The sequence below is a fragment of the Ornithodoros turicata genome, chromosome 2 (assembly GCF_037126465.1).
Source record: "Ornithodoros turicata isolate Travis chromosome 2, ASM3712646v1, whole genome shotgun sequence".
Lineage (NCBI taxonomy): Eukaryota > Metazoa > Arthropoda > Arachnida > Ixodida > Argasidae > Ornithodoros > Ornithodoros turicata.
In genome coordinates, this window is record NC_088202.1 from 103,876,810 (window position 1) to 103,892,863 (window position 16,054).

Sequence of the window (16,054 nt, forward strand, 5' to 3'; positions counted from 1 at the left end):
GTTGCGAATAGCATTCGAATAGCATCAGATATTCGTTACACATTCAAAATTTCGAATATTCGCACAGCTGTAATTTTATGTAATCTGCAACCAAGGATCCTCTTTTTGTGTATTTGGTTTTCTCCAGCCTAGCTAGCCCACACAAATTCCAAATTATAATTTTTACCATGTGAGTTTCATTCATGATGCATACATATAGAACCCTTTGCCTGCATAAACCTTTTGCGTATGTCTTTTGTGAAAATGTCCATAGTCATGCACCTATACACATAAAATACAAAAATACGTACAAATGTATACAAAAATAAAATTTAATGTGATTTTTTGGTTCCCTGTTGAACCTAACATAACATTCCTTCCCCTACAGAACATCTTTAAATGTGTGCTGTTGGTGAAGAACGTGGACTTTTTGAACTTCGTTGTCACCTTTATGCAGGGAAATAGTCTATTATACGTCACAAGAGTAGCTTTACCTAAACTGGGGCTGCTTGCTCACTTTTGTAAGTCATACATAAACATTTCTTCTCATACATTGATGATTTGCATATGTCTATACAAACAGCATAGTTTTGGAACAACCTTTTGGTGAATTTTGTTGCCATTGATGGCAAATAATTTGTATCGCACCACTGACAGTAGCACCGAAAGCTGCTTGGCAGCACACGAAGAGCAATAGAATTTGTGCACATCATTTTCTGCAGAAAGATTGGTAATATCAGGTGTTACAGGAATAAACGCAGAATAAAATATGCTGCATTGACATTTTAATTTAATTTAATTGTTATCAGAAAACTGTACAAAATTATTTAGAAATCACCAATTATGGCAACACCAGCTACTAATACTGTTTCGTAATTCTTTTCTTGCTGTTCCACATGACAAGGCCTTTTTGAGCAGCTGAAATATATATATATATATATATATTGTTTTATTTTTCAGTCTTTTACTAGAGAAATTGCTAAGATGCCTCTATTGATATCAACCAGCCATTCCTTTCACCTATGCTTGTAGAAACATAACTTATGGCTATAACATAAGATGTGGCTAAAAATCATTTTCAGCATAAGAATTACTAATTTTCAATATTCAATATCAGAATTTTATTTAGTTTTTGTATATAATGTCATCTCCAGACATATTTATTTCTACATAGTTTTCAGTTTGATTTTAATTTGGCAGGGTGGAGGCAATGATAGCACTTCTTCTGAAACACATCACAGGAGATGAGAAACACAACTCCTAGCTTGTTCTGAGATTGTATCATGCTCCGGGTTTCTTCCATGTTTGTGCGGAACCACGACATTTCCAGTGAAGTGCCATGATCATTCAGATTACAAGCTCTTATATCTGTCACAACTAAGAAGTGATGAGCTTGGTTCAGCTGTTGAATTACGCACTTTAATGGGCAGCACGTTAGAGATGTTTCCATATCTAACGTTTTATTGAACACTACACAGGGATCTCGCAGCCATTCCGTGTTGTTGGTGTCCTCTATATATATATATATATATATATATATATATATATATATATATATATATATACAGGGTGTCCCAGCTAACCGTGAACATATTTTTAAAAAATATATATAACGCTTTTTCCAAGATGAAATCAATTGCAATACAGCATATGCTGAAGGGCACTCCCTAGGAGGGCATTAGCAAAGTCCAAGGACAATGTCTTAATTAACTTTCATTAATTAACGTTTTAATTATAAAAGCTACAAAGTTGTCCCAATGAGAACATCTGTTGCATTTTCTGTTTCCTTTTAATATTTTTCCAGGACGCGAGAGGCGATAGTGTGCTCTTTCTCCCTCTCACATTAGGGGTGAAGGAAAGATGCGTCTTCTAAGAAGTGCAATGAACAAAATAAAGAAAAAAATGGCGTTCCTTCACGAATTTTTTGCGAGCGATCTATCAAACGGATTTTTGTTCTGAAAACGGCTACGATATCAGGTGACCGAAAGGAACAGATGTTCTCATTGGGACAACTTTGTAGCTTTTATAATTAAAAAGTTCATTAATGAAAGTTAATTAAGACATTGCCTTTGGACTTTGCTAATGCCCTCCTAGGGAGTGCCCTTCAGCATATGCTATATTGCAATTGATTTCATCTTGGAAAAAGTGTTATACTATATATTTTTAAAAAATATGTTCACAGTTAGCTGGGACACCCTGTATATATATATATTTTCATTATGCTACTTCTGCAGTGTGAATGCAGGTTTGCTGCAGTATTACAATCTTTAGTTCTTGTGCTGTGTCACCATACTTTCCTTCCCCTTTTTTACAGTACTTTTTCTTCAGTGCGATGCTGGTAGTGGCACATCACAGCAGTTTTCATTCAAGCGATCATGCAGTGCTGAAACTTCCGCGGTGTGTCACTATCAGTGCACCCGTTTACCGTTCTGAACGAGTGAACGAGCCCGCCTTCTCCCGCCGCACACGTGCTAAAAAGAAAGTACACTGCTCACGCATTCCGTAAACTTTTGTCGGGACCAAAACATGCGGGGGTCAAGCATGGGTCTAGTTCACATAAACATGTCGCACACATACGTTATGTGCGAATGAAAATTATAGGGTATCTTTGTTTAAAAGTTTGCCTCTTTTCTTGTAAAATGTGATACAGAAATTATACAGTGATAACAGTGATACAGAAAAAGACAAGATGTGTTACTTATTTGTTGATGGGAGAGGAGTTCAGAAGCACCCTATCGTCGTCCTATTGTGTGTGCTTCCTGGTTTCTGAATCTAAAAGAATTTTGACATATTTCCTAACATCATGTAATACTGCTGTTTGTACTCAATTCATATTACACAATTTCTCTATTTGTGTGGCTTCCTGGTTTCTGAATCTAAAAAAATTTTGCCATATTTCCTAACATCATGTAATACTGCTGTTTGTACTCAATTCATATTACACAATTTCTCTATTTGTGTGGCCACATTTGTTGCATAGCATTGTCTGTCAGTTATGTTTGCCAACTATAATATTAAACTGTATTTTAAGCTTTTGGCAGACTTCAAATTAAAATGCTTATCCTCTGATCCCCGCAGTTGATGTGTCAGACGTGCAGTCATTCCGTGCCAACAGCAGCGGAGCGGGCACAGTTTCGGCGCTCCCTGGACAGTGCTACGAGCATGGTTTTCCACCAGAAAACCGGACTGCCACTTACCTCCAGCCCAGTAAGTGTTTAGAAGATAAGAAATGGCACTCATTGTCTGTGGCATCTCCATGTTCTGACCCGCATCACTGTTTTATTACTATTATTATTATTATTTGCATACGAGCTCACATCTTAGACCTTCCCTGAAAAAATGGGTGTTTACTTGCAGGCTCCACTACGGAAGTCGGGTGCAAGCTTTGACTTTGACAGCACGCTAACGTCAGTGTCGGCTATAAAGAAGTAAATAGGCCTTCCTGTTTTGCTTTTTAGTTAGGATTTGAGAAAGCTCAACATTGTGTCACTGTTGGCATTGTCCACTAGTCCATTTTGCCAGAGGGAACAATGATGACAAATTACATGTCGTGCATAAGTTTTCACACCTTAGGATGGGAAGTGTGTAATGTTAGTTTGTCAACAGGTTATTGGATCAGGAACACATTATTCTGCAGAAAAAGCATAGAGCATGCGTTAGGTATCCGTTCTGCTTCTTTACTGCAGAGCACTGTTTGAGAAAGAGCCAGATGGTATAGAATACCAAAATGCAGAAGATCTCATCAGTTCGAGTGCCCCAGCCTCAATTACAACAAGTAGCCTCGTTGTGAATTTCGAGGTGAGTAATGAGCTGCCACTTTGGGAAAGAAATTATCAAAATACCATTTCCTAAATTTAGTGCAACGATTTAGAATTATACACACATAAGTGCAGTCATGTAAATTTGATCAAAAAGAATATATATATTGTGGGTAATGAATGTTGGCAAGCAAAGCTCATCTATGGTGACTATGATAATATTGACTTATCGACTGAGATGCAAGGAGTTACAGGCATGTTAGAAAAGACAATTTCTGAAGCTGACGTATTCAGATTGTTGTCCAAATGCTGTGTTTGGGAGGGGTGATAGAGTAGAGGTGGTGCATGGATGGGCTTTATGCTGCCCTGCAAACTTTCAAAATGCTAACTAAATTATGACACAATTGTGACTTCAGCTAGTTGCTTCAAGAAGTTGTCTTGTCAGCCATAATATACATTTAGCATGCAGTGGGCATTTGCATTAGTTTGAGTTTCAATTAGATCAGGGCCTGCTTGCAGGAACATTGAGGGGTTACCTCAGTGGTGTCCTCATTAGCTTCGGTAGTGCTTCGGGCACCCTCTGCAGTGCTCAACGCTGCTCTTGCGTAGAGCCCTGCCATAGCCACTGAGGACTGCACTGAGGAATTTCCTCAGCATTGGTGCAAGCGGGCTCTGCTCAACTGATGCCTTGCCCTAACGCAATCAGCCACCTGTTCCTCACACTGACACCCAATTTTGATCCTAACATGACAAGCCAGACCTGACATTTGGCATTCATCTATGTTTGCAGGAATCAGTTTTAAATGGCCGGTTGGAACCGGTCAGCACCGTTCAGGGATTTGTGGCTGAAATCGGAGCCAGTGGCTCCTTCTGTCCTCGACACATCACTCTTCCAGTCACTGTCTTCTTCTATTCACTTCACGACATGGACAAGGTGGTTTCTCCATATCTGGTAAGTTTGATAGGTCAGCATGCATTGTGCAGCAATTTTCTGTCTATCACTACACATTAATTCTCCCTCTGCTGTTCTTTTTCTCTAGTCTTTGCTTTTTATAGTCGCCTTCAAACTCGTATGTTGCATTTCAGGGCCATATCAACCTTGGTATGAAAGGCTACCACGTTCCAAAAGCAGGGACAATCCAAGTGGTAGGTCTCATAAAGTAACATTGCCAATCACAGATGATTTATGAGGGATTGATTTTCTCCAGTTATATTCCCCAAAGCCTGAAGCACAAATGTAGCATTTAGTATTATTTGTGAGTATTACTAGTGATATAAACTTCGATTATATAATTTCTTGTGCTACAAAATTTTTGTGCTGGTGTGGCCCCACCAGAGACAGCGTGTTTCTTTTTTTTCCTTTTGGTTGATGCAGCTTGTGAATTTGTACCTTCCCGTACGTACAATTCAGTGAATTCAAGTGAATCTACATTCCCAAATATCAGATTTTATGCTTACACTTGAATGGCAGGATAAGATCTTAACCTAGATTAGTAATGTGTTCTCCATAACATCTGCACATTAATCACTTCTGTCGAGCATTCAGATAGAACAGATTCACAATAACGTGGAGCAGTAATTTAGTAGTGGATGTTTATTTGTGTTTTTTGCCTTACTACAATTGTGTACTACTTCAAGCTTCAAATATCGCTAGAAGCAACTTTATGGAGAAATCAACTTTATGTTCGTCATTGTCAATGGATATCAAACTTGTAACGTGTGGCATAGACCTAGGGGAAGGGGTCTGGAACCTGACTACCCTCAATTTCTGTTGTCGCATACCCGTACTTCACTTGACCATGGGTAGTGTATGTAGCATGCCGTTCAAAGCTTGGAACCTCCCCCTTCAGTAAAACCCTGGATTCACCTCTGGTAACATCAGGCACTATAAGGTGTTATGCACAAAAATGTCAAGCCCTGTAATACAGTATTTGACCACATATGCTATAACATCCTACCTGTCTGGTGCAGTAGCATGCGTGGTGTAGCCTCAAAGAATGCGCACACATTTTTTTTCAGACACTTTTCAACCCTCATAATACCGTTGTGAAGATGTTCGTGGTGCGATATGACCTGTCAGACATGCCTCCAAACTGCCAGACATTTCTTCGACAACGTACATTGTACATGCCAACAGATGCTTCAGAGCAAAACGTGGAAGCTAGCAAATGGTTGAGGTACCTTATTCACCTCAGGTAAGTTTCGGATTACATTTACCAGCAGAACTTTATGCATGAATGAGTTTATTGTGCCCAAGAACGGCCGCAAGAGCGTTGGTGTTGGCGCACTATCAAATTACAGTAATGTACATATATACAGCAACACACGTTAATGATATAAAGGAAATGGCAGGAAGGCAATAATCCAAGGCACTAGGAGGTTAAAAGAACATACATACAGATGATTAACATATGGGGAACGTAATATAACAAAATGACAATAGGCAAGTGGCACCAAAAGTGCATATTTCAGGCAAGGTCCTGTGGCGATGAGACCATTATTGTCTTAAAGCATGTTCACGATGACCGTTCTACATGTCTGCGAATCATGTTGAAAATCCTTAAAAAGATTGTTCAGCAAATTCAGCATGATTAAGGCCCTCAGTTTTCCGCGATTCCGCGAAATTTTGCGTAATTCCGAATTAATTGCGGAATCCTTCGTTTGGCACAGAATTTCACGGATCCCCTTATTTTTAGGGGTGTGCGGATATTCGAGTTCTCGAATTCGAATCGAATATCAATCAATCGAAGTATTCCATTCACGAATCGAATACCCAATATTCCGGTTTCCGGATATTCGACTATTCGCCGAATACGAACGACACCTCTCGAAAGTGGGCTTCTCCTGACGCTTCCCTGCATGAGGTGAAGCCTGCTCTACAAAATTGAAGTATGCTTTACGAAATTGTCCATGTTGCAGGACAAACACAGACAGATTGTAGTTTAACGTTAGCCCAAGTTTATGGTACATACTTCGCCTGAAGAAGGGGCGGCGTCCCTCACATGTGCAGTTTAGCGGTGGCAGTATGGGATTTTGATTTGGTGTCTGGGAGGTTGCCTTCAAAAAGATAAGACTCTTAAATAATGCCTACAGCCCAGCAACAAAAAAGGGTGCCCTAAAGATGTAACTTCCCCAGGGCATGTATTGCAGACTCCTTCCTATAAAGTCCCTATAAACTCTGCAGATGCTGAAGGATCTTTCAGCAGGTATAAAATGATTGCAGGCGATAGACCGCATCAGAGGAGAGCACAAGATATCATGTATGTAATGCTGAGCCACAACAGTGCTTTGAATCTATAATTTCATAAAATATTTTTTATTCCCACATTATCCAAGAAAATAAAGTGTTTCCCGTTTCAAGCAGCCTTTGACTGCTCGCCACGGAAAATTGCGGAATTTACAAGTCGGTGCCGCGGAATTTTGAATTTGCCGCAGCAGAAAACCGAGGGCCTTAAGCATGATCAATACCAGAGTAACCAGACACGCAAGAAATATTATCTCATGCTCCCTCTTAATTCATGGGGACCGGCCTTGACTGAAATGCCCATGGCATTTGGTTTAGCCATAGGCCATGCAGTGTCTGGCCTTCTCACATGCAAACTTTTGTCGTGAAAACGATTGTGAGGATTGGCTAGTACAGTCGCCGACCGATTTTTGGGACGCGTTCGCGGAACGGCCACGGGCCCCATAGAGTTAATATATAACAACGTCCAAAATTTCGGACGCTGTGCAGCCCCGTCGCTATTTCGGTCTCTGTCCAGCCAGCAAGCGTCCCGAACGGTCGCCAGCTCACCACGTGCATATGACAAACTGCGTATTACTCATTTTTTCCTTACGACCCACTTTAACTGGACCTGGAATAAGGAGTGAAGCTGGTCAAAAGGGAACCATGCCCCCTTTCCACATCGGGAAATGGGCAACCGCTGCACCAATAGCGATCGTGCAAGTTTTGCTGTTTCGCCAAGTGCCCACGTTTCGCTCGTGTGGTTTGTTTGTTTGTTTCTTTAATATGGTTATGAGTGAGGTCTTCGCTCGTGTGGTCCGTTCACTTCATCCCAGATGAAGGAACTGTCATGACGTCGAATCGTCGTCGTCAGTAGAATCTCAATCATACGAATCTCTCCGGACGCCGGAAAATATTCGTATTATCCGAAATTCGCATGACAAGAACTAAACCAACCAAATATAAAAATTTGTGCAAGAAAATGGGCAGTGACTGTACATTTTCCATCACTCTGAGTGAAGGAGGCCTGTGGAAACGCCGAAACGCAGCCGAAATTCGCGAAGGCGCAGCACGTACTGTCCACCCGCGAGTCGCGCGACAGTGCCGTGAAGCGAGCTTCACCTAAAGCACGCAGGCGTTAGGTGATACCGACTTGCGGAATGGTGACGTCTAATGTTGCCAGAAGTTGTTCTGAAATGTTCCCTCCACGTGTTCGGTTAATCGACGTCTTGCCGTCTCCCAGCGCAGCCGTCAAACTCGGAATTAATGAAGGCGATTGCGGTGCTTTCGTCCGTATACAGTGACGGAATATCGCTTTGGGTAAAAGAAGCCGATATAATCAGCCAGAGATGGAAGACTGTCCATCAATGGAGCATCGACAACTTTTTCTGACGTACAATAAAGTTACTGCTTAATAAAGGGGACTATTTAATAAAGTTGACTTTTGAAGCGAAATTCGTTTTTTCGGAGTGCTCGACTTTTGCACCATCCCCGCTCACTCCGAAAAATCAGACGGCGACTGTATTGCGCTTTATGATTGGTTTCTGTCACTGCTCAGTGGAGCTTCAGGTCGCTGTAAGTTGAGTGAGAGAATGAATGCTAGTTTTTCTTGTCCCTTTTACAAGAACACTTAAGTGCCAAAAATCACCACAGATTTCCATGCTTGTTAAGCTACCTAGAAGCAACTGGCCTTACTAAGTTAATATAGCTCAGCATCTCATCAGGGCGTCTGCTGGTTGTGGGTGTGACGGAACCAGGAGAATAAACAACCACCCGTCTGGACATACCTCGAAGTCCTGTGGACAGAGGAGTAATGGCGACTCCCTCGCCTGGGGATGCCCAGAATCCCAACATGGGTAGGGTGGTCCGGGTGAGCTCCTCGCCCCGGAAATGTCTCGAAGTCTTTTTCGACAGAGGAAAATAGGCGACTCCCTCACCAGAGACTTTTTCCCAAAGCTTGTGGACCCTCGCAGTGCGGTGGGCGCCATGGATGCGACAGTTACAGAAGGGAGGCCGGAGAGTATCAGTGGCAGTATATTGCCGTGGCTAAATCCCACATACTTCTCCGTGCCTTGCTTCAAACTTAACAACACACCTATTTTTTCTTAGCACTGTAGTCAAAACAAAAACAGTCACAGCTCCTTTTAAATCAATGACACGTAATATCCTTCTTATTTCAAACCAGCATAGAACATGCAAAACACAGCACAGAGATAAATCATGTGTCTTGGCACTATTTGGCCTTAGTCGCTCTTGTGCCATAAAGCACCAAAACACCAAAGCACCAAAACACCACAGATTTCCATCTCCAAACTTTCCCAGCCTAAATTACTGGAGCAGCCACCACCAACCGGGGCCACCGGGACCAACATCTCTATATTTTTTATTTTCTTTTTAATCTAGCCTAATCTAACCCTATCCATCTCCAAGGACCTTGTAAAGATATGAAAGTTAAAATATTTTTATTGTCATTATCATTATGGTTGTGTCTTTCTTCCTTGGGGTAGAGACTGCTCAACACAGGACTGTGATAATCATGTGATGGGTTAATCATAGGACTAGTTAACAGCACTAACTGGAACACAGGAACAAAATTTATCTCAGTGGCCATCTTTTACCAGTGTTCTGTTTTTGTATTTTGCAGGTTTGCAAGCTCAAAGTCTGGTCGCATTTACTTGCACACGGATATTCGGATCATTGTGTTCAGGAAAAGTGACCTGGACGCCGCAACCATCCATGGTGCACAGCCCTATGAGTTGCGATCTTTCACGCAGTGCCCAGTAAATCCTAAATTTTCTCCATACGAATGAGAGGCTACGAAAAACTGGATGGTGACTCTGTCTGTAATGTAGGAATGTCAGTATATTACAATATTACTGTGCGAAGGCCTTCATTTGCCATCCCAACCAGTTGTTGCAATGACTTGTTCATACATACATAAATATATGATGAGATATATATATATATATATCTATATATACATGTTGTTAATTTATTGCATAGATACCTTCGAATAAACACAAAAAATGTGTAGAAGGAAGTTGCGTCAGACTCTAATTTCATTGCATGGTGCTGGATATCAGAAGGGAAAGGTACAGAGTTCTTGTTGTTCCCAACGAACTTTTGCTAATGTGGATTTCGTAAAAATATACTCGCACGTTAGCCATGGAATAACTGTGCTGTTGTACAAGAGGTTGACCAACGCAAGTGCTTGTGTGCTTTCTAAAAACTCTGTTGGCAGAGTACACCATAACCAATGCGTGGCTTGGCCAACGCATATTTTCGAAAAATGGATGGTGTTGTCACTGATGTGAACATACACCACATGAAATACCTCTTTCCTGAAACCGGATAGAATGGCCAACAGGTGGCTCTGCCAGGGCAAAAAGCAGGATGCACTGGAGAGGGCATGGGACGAGTACAGCTTTACAAGCATGCAAATTCAAACAGGACTGCGTTGAGAAAGGTTAACACCATATCTGTCAGCGTCCGACACCTACCCTGAGCAGAGAATTGAAACCTATTCCTTGAGGGAACGTAGGCACGACATGTGTGAAGTTTACCATTTTTTTCCCCCAAGCCACAACACATATAGACATCCTGTACTATATCAGTTCAGAAGGACCGAAATATAGCATTAAAAAAGTGTAGTCCTGGGTTAGAAATACTAGTTGATTTTTTTGTTTAATTTGGAAGTCAAAGGGACTATCGCAACACATGGGTAGGAAACAGGAGACTGCATGGCACCATTGGATATTCCATTTCGCCAATTTTTGCTGCTGAGCAATGCTCGGGTATCAAATAAACGAGTTTTTTCAATCAGCACAACCTCTGGGAAAACAAACGATGCGTCATCGTGACGCATGATTTAATTCTAGCAATGCGAGGGCTTCGCGGCGCCGCGCTCCCTCATTTTCTCTCTGAGATATGGAGATATCGTCTGCTTCGTGCATGGCGTCTGCTTCGTGCATGGCGTCGTGCGTGGCTTCGTATGTGAAAGAACCTATTTCCTCGAAATTGTTGTGAGCCTCGCTTAATAGTGAAACTGCGACATGAGGCGGAATATGGAAATGCAGCCTGACTCTTATGTTATATCCACGATATGAAATTGATGGGTAGAGATCCCTGATTGTGGGCACAGCACAATCTGGTACCTGCCTTCGGTTACATAAGGTAGCCATAAACCAGGCTTATCCAGGAACTAGGAAAGACAGACGCCTGTGTGAAACAATAATAAAGAAAATAAAGTATTTATTTATTTACTAAGAGCGGTATACGTAAGCCATGTATCAGAAAAACTTTTCTTTTCAGTACAGCAGTTGCGCTCCAAATGAAACAGGCGTGTTCGTATAGAATCACCGGTAAACGTACGTACCAGACGTCTTTGTCACTCTACCTATTCTCAAGTGGTTCAAGAAGACGCATGCTGCGGCCACCGCGACAAAAGATGGGTTCGTAGCGTAAACGAGCAGGAGCTCCGTCCGCAGACACACATCAAATACAGCCGACACCTAGGTGTTCGTCAGGTTCCACTGGGGCACAGAGTCATCTTTCACTTACAAGTGGACAACGGTAAAAACACTTGGCTGAACTGTGCATAATGAGCGATCAGATGTGAAGCTGATCACCGCCTGCACCTTCGCCCGCTACAGGATGGAGTGGCAAAGGGTGTATGGAGTAAGGGTCATCATATAGCACAATTTCATGACTGGTGTACTCCTCAGAATCGCTTGGAAGCGAAGCGACGTCGCCTTCCGATTCCGACATAACCGGCGCTAGCCGGCTAGCTCGCCTTTCCGACGCCCGCTGATCAGCTGTGCGAGAAGACTTGCTCTCATTGGTGCAATTACGCGTGTTCGGGGTTTTTGTGGAGAGGGACTTCCGCAATCCGTCGCCTGCTCTTGCCATGGGCGGAGAGTTTTCAATCCGCCGGAGGGGCTGGGGCACAACGCCCCCCGCGCCCCTTCCTGGCCCAAACGCTTCAGGCAATGGGGTACTTCGGCCCCGCTTAATGCAATGAGGTCGAGCATGAAGTGCGGGCAAGAGTGGAGAATTGGAGGTCGAGAATGAAGCACCATGATTGTTCGGATATCCCTCGTAACGTTCATCTTGAGTGTCAGCTGTGAAGATTTCTCGGAGGGAGCCTGCGCCCCCCTGGAAAAGCTCCGGGGGCTCTGGCCCCCAAGCCCCCCATCCCCACGCCGTCGGCGCATGTGGCCTCTTACGATGTGTTTCATCGGACTGCTCGGTACATACGCAGCCTATTCACTTGCGGCTTTCCCTGCCCTTGTAAGAGATCACCGAGGAATATCATGGTACTGAAGTTTCGGAATCTACCAGGATGGATGCCGTAGTCCCTGTAAGCAACATTGTTGATCGAAAGACGGCGTTGATGGAAGAGTTATGGCGCGAACCTACCACAACATTATGGTCGAGTGGCACACATTCATACGCGCGACCTGGCACCACTGTAAGTTAGCCCTCGAATCCTGGTATGGGGGCAGTTTGAGACGATTCCGTGAGGATTAGCAACAATTCATTTGTTCAAGCAAGTGCGTGCTTGGCGCGAGAAAACTGGTAACAACTTTCAATTCATCTACGCTTGCAGATCTCGAAAGCATTTGGATGTTTAATCACATTATTTGCATGCTCCCGAAGACCGTCACTCTGTCAAACCTTTTAGTCCAATTCTTGGCCTTCAAGGAACTCTTTCACACAGCCAGTGGCCTGAAGCTTATTTGCTCTGGTGCAGTGAGGTGCTGCGGCTATGTGTACATGAGAGAACTGATGTTCTGAGGCTGGAACAACATAGAGAGGACAAATACATACAGCTGGTTAACCTTTTCAGTGACTTCTATCTTTCATCGTTACACTGTGTGTGTGTGCGGAATTGTCTCAAATTGCCCCCATACCAGGATGCGAGACCCAACATACCTACTCGACTGACGCAGGGTCTATCCCCAAACAACACCGAATATCAACTGGATGTACGTATAATGTCCTAACGTTCGTGGTCGGATTCGTCTGTCTGATGGATATCCCTCCGATATCCAGCGTGGATGAAGAAAATAAAGCGCGGAATTGATATCCTCAGGATATCCAGAAACGGACATATGCGGTGATCTATGCCCCAACAACATGTGACAGTCCTAAGGATATCCGATGTACGTCTGAAGCTGGATGTTGGAATATCCCGGGGATAACAAGTTTCGTCCGACATATGTGTACGCTCACAGGTCCAAGTGGAGAAAGGACTCCTCAGGGACCTCCGACAGACATCCAGTATTCTGCGCTGCTTGCCCGTGACATTTTTTTTTCTGTGAGATTCAAGCGTTTGATGTGACATATTTAGTGATGAGAAAAAGGAAGTCACTGAAAAGGTTAGCCAGCTGTAGGACTCGAACCCACATCCTCTGGATTACCGGTCCAGGGCTCTACCAATTGGGCTAAGCTAACACACCTCCACAGCGACTTCCAAGGCTGCGTCATCTGAAGGGACAAACCAAACACTCTCTCACTCGTACACACATTCATACGACGGGATCGACGCATCATTAATTTCTTAGGAACTTGAGGCTTTGTATGTATTTGTCCCTTCTATGTGTTCCAGCCTCAGAACATCAGTTGCCATCATATTTTGTGAAACTATACTTTTTTGCACCGTTAATGTGGATAGACAGTTACTAAGAATTAAGGGACAACATGCCATGACTGAAATCGGATTCAGGAATTTCATCATTTTCGCGACATAACTGACAAGGAAAAGTGACGGTAGCTGTGCGAGTATAATTCCGCTCCCCTGCAGTTATTGTAAGCTACAAGAGCGCCTTTCTTTTTTCGGAAACATCAAAGAACCAGCATAGTGGTGGTTCTTGGAATGTTCGAACTTGGCAAGTGCGCACAACACGTCAGCGAACCGACACAAAGCGAAAAACGAAGGACGAGAGTCGAGAAATTGAGGGGCTCTCCCATTGGAGAAGTCCGCGAAGTGCTGGGCGTAGTATTTACTGTGTTAGCCATTAATTTAATGTAGTCCAACAATGACGTTAGATTAATTAAATTATTCGCATTAGTAATAGAGCATGTATGCTTTAAAATTCAGAATATATTATGCCTGCTTTTTTAGGAGCATTAGCTGGAAGATATGTCCATAAAATGTCCCTCCCTCGTTCGCATAACGTCCCTATCGATATCTTTCGGACGTCTCAGAGGACGTCTTCTTTCTCTCCCTTGAACATGTGTTCGTACATATATTGGACGAAACTCGTTATCTTCAGGATATCCCAACATCCAGCTTCAGACGTACATCGGGTATCCCTAAGACTGCGGTGCGTTGTTGGGTTGGATGTCTGTCGGACGTCAAAGAGGACTCCTTCTTTCTCTCATTTGAACCTGTGAGCGTACATATATCGGACGAAACTTGTTATCCCCAGGATATACCAACATCCAACTTTTGACGTACATCGGATATCCATAGGACAGCCTTATGTTGTTGGGGTCTGATCTGCTTAGCTAAAAACATATCTCCTTTAGCAGTGTTTTTTGCACTTGTTTATACTGCTCGATGAGACCTCGTCTTCCCTGCAACGTACCATCTGTTACTGTATAACATCGCTGCTTCACTTTATGCAGTACTAATCCTATTCTATCCATACAACCGGTTACTTAATTGCGTCTGCACCACTCTGCAGTTTGCAACACTAATCTACCCTAACGTACGCAGACTACGTCCTCGCGTCCTCGTCAGTCAGTTGTATACAGTACTAATCTAACCTGAACCTTTCTCTACTGCTGGCTACACCGTCGCATCTGCACAGTGGCCCGTCTGCAGTGCTAATCTACCCTAACCTATCCCTATCGCAGGCTCCTTCCTCCCGCTCGCGTCGGTCGGTATACAGTACTAATCTAACCCTAACCTCTCCGTACCGCAGGCAACTGCCTCGCGGCTGCGTCAGTCGGTCTTGTACATATTATGTATAGTCTAGCCCTAACCTATACCTACCGCAGGCTTCTTCCTCTCGCGCCCGCGTCAGTCGACGGTATTAGTACTAATCCAGCCATAACGTATCCCTACAGCAGGCTACTTCAGTGCGCCTGCCCCAGTCGTTCGTATGCAGGTGATCTAACACTAACATATCCCTAATGCGGCTACATCCTCGCGTCTTCATTACTTCTGCGTATGGATTACTAATCTAGCCCTCACCTACCCCTACCTCAGGTTAATTCCTCGCGCTCGCGTCTGTCGGTCGCATGTAGTACTAATGTACCCCTAACCAATCCCTACTGTAGGCTATTTCCTCGCGTCAGTCGGTCGTATGCAGCACTAATCTAGCGCTAGCCTATCCTCACTGAAGGGTACTTCCTCGCACCCGAGTCAGTCAGTCCTATGCAATACTAAACTAACCCTAACCTATCCCTGATCCCTGCTACGGCTACATCCTCGCGTCTGCATCAGTCGGCCACATGTAGTACTAATCTAGCCCAAACCTATCCCTGCCGTATCCCATTTTCTCCCGCCTCCGTCAGTCGGTCGTACGCAGTATAACCTAGCCCTAACCTATTTTGCTTGCAGACTACTTCCTGGCGTGGGCATCAGTCGGCAATATGAAGTACTACTCTAACCCTAACGTATCCCTACAGCAGGCAACTTGCTCGCAACCGCATCAATCGGTCCTATGCAGTGCTAATTTAGCCATAACCTATCTTTACCGCAGGCCATTTACTCGCTGCCGCGTCACTCGGTCGTAAGCAGTAATAATCTAACCCTAAACTATCCCTGCCGCAATCTCCTCACACCCGTGTCAGCCGGTCGTATGCAGTATTATTCTAGCCCTACCCTAGCCCTACTGCAGGGTACTTCATCGCACCCGAGTCAGTCGGTCTTCAGCAATACTGATATAACCTTAACCTATCGCTGCTGCGACTACATCCTCGCGTCGGCATCATTCGGTAGCATGGAGTACTAATCTTGCCCTAACCTTGCTCTAACCTATCCCTACCGCATGCTATTTCCTCCCGCCCGCGTCAGTCGGTCGCATTCAACGCTATCCTAGCCCGAACCTATTCTGATTGTAGGCTACTTCCTCAGTCGGCC

At 43.7% G+C, this 16,054-nt stretch overlaps 1 protein-coding gene across 4 annotated transcripts in view; it reads left to right on the forward strand.

Annotated features, from left to right (window-relative positions):
- LOC135385890 (atos homolog protein A-like) overlaps positions 1-10,000 on the forward strand; it is a 75,800-nt gene extending 65,800 nt beyond the window's left edge. For 3 of the 4 annotated variants that reach the window (XM_064615488.1, XM_064615489.1, XM_064615487.1), the window contains 7 exons: positions 3,058-3,186; positions 3,337-3,407; positions 3,666-3,777; positions 4,528-4,689; positions 4,824-4,883; positions 5,757-5,932; positions 9,605-10,000. In XM_064615488.1, coding sequence (XP_064471558.1) covers positions 3,058-3,186; positions 3,337-3,407; positions 3,666-3,777; positions 4,528-4,689; positions 4,824-4,883; positions 5,757-5,932; positions 9,605-9,770 — 876 coding nt within the window. In that variant the 3' untranslated portion in view covers positions 9,771-10,000. Of the gene's footprint in view, positions 1-367; positions 501-3,057; positions 3,187-3,336; positions 3,408-3,665; positions 3,778-4,527; positions 4,690-4,823; positions 4,884-5,756; positions 5,933-9,604 lie in introns of those variants that run through there. The other variant, XM_064615490.1, reaches the window with a different exon arrangement.
- Positions 10,001-16,054: the final 6,054 nt, after the last annotated feature.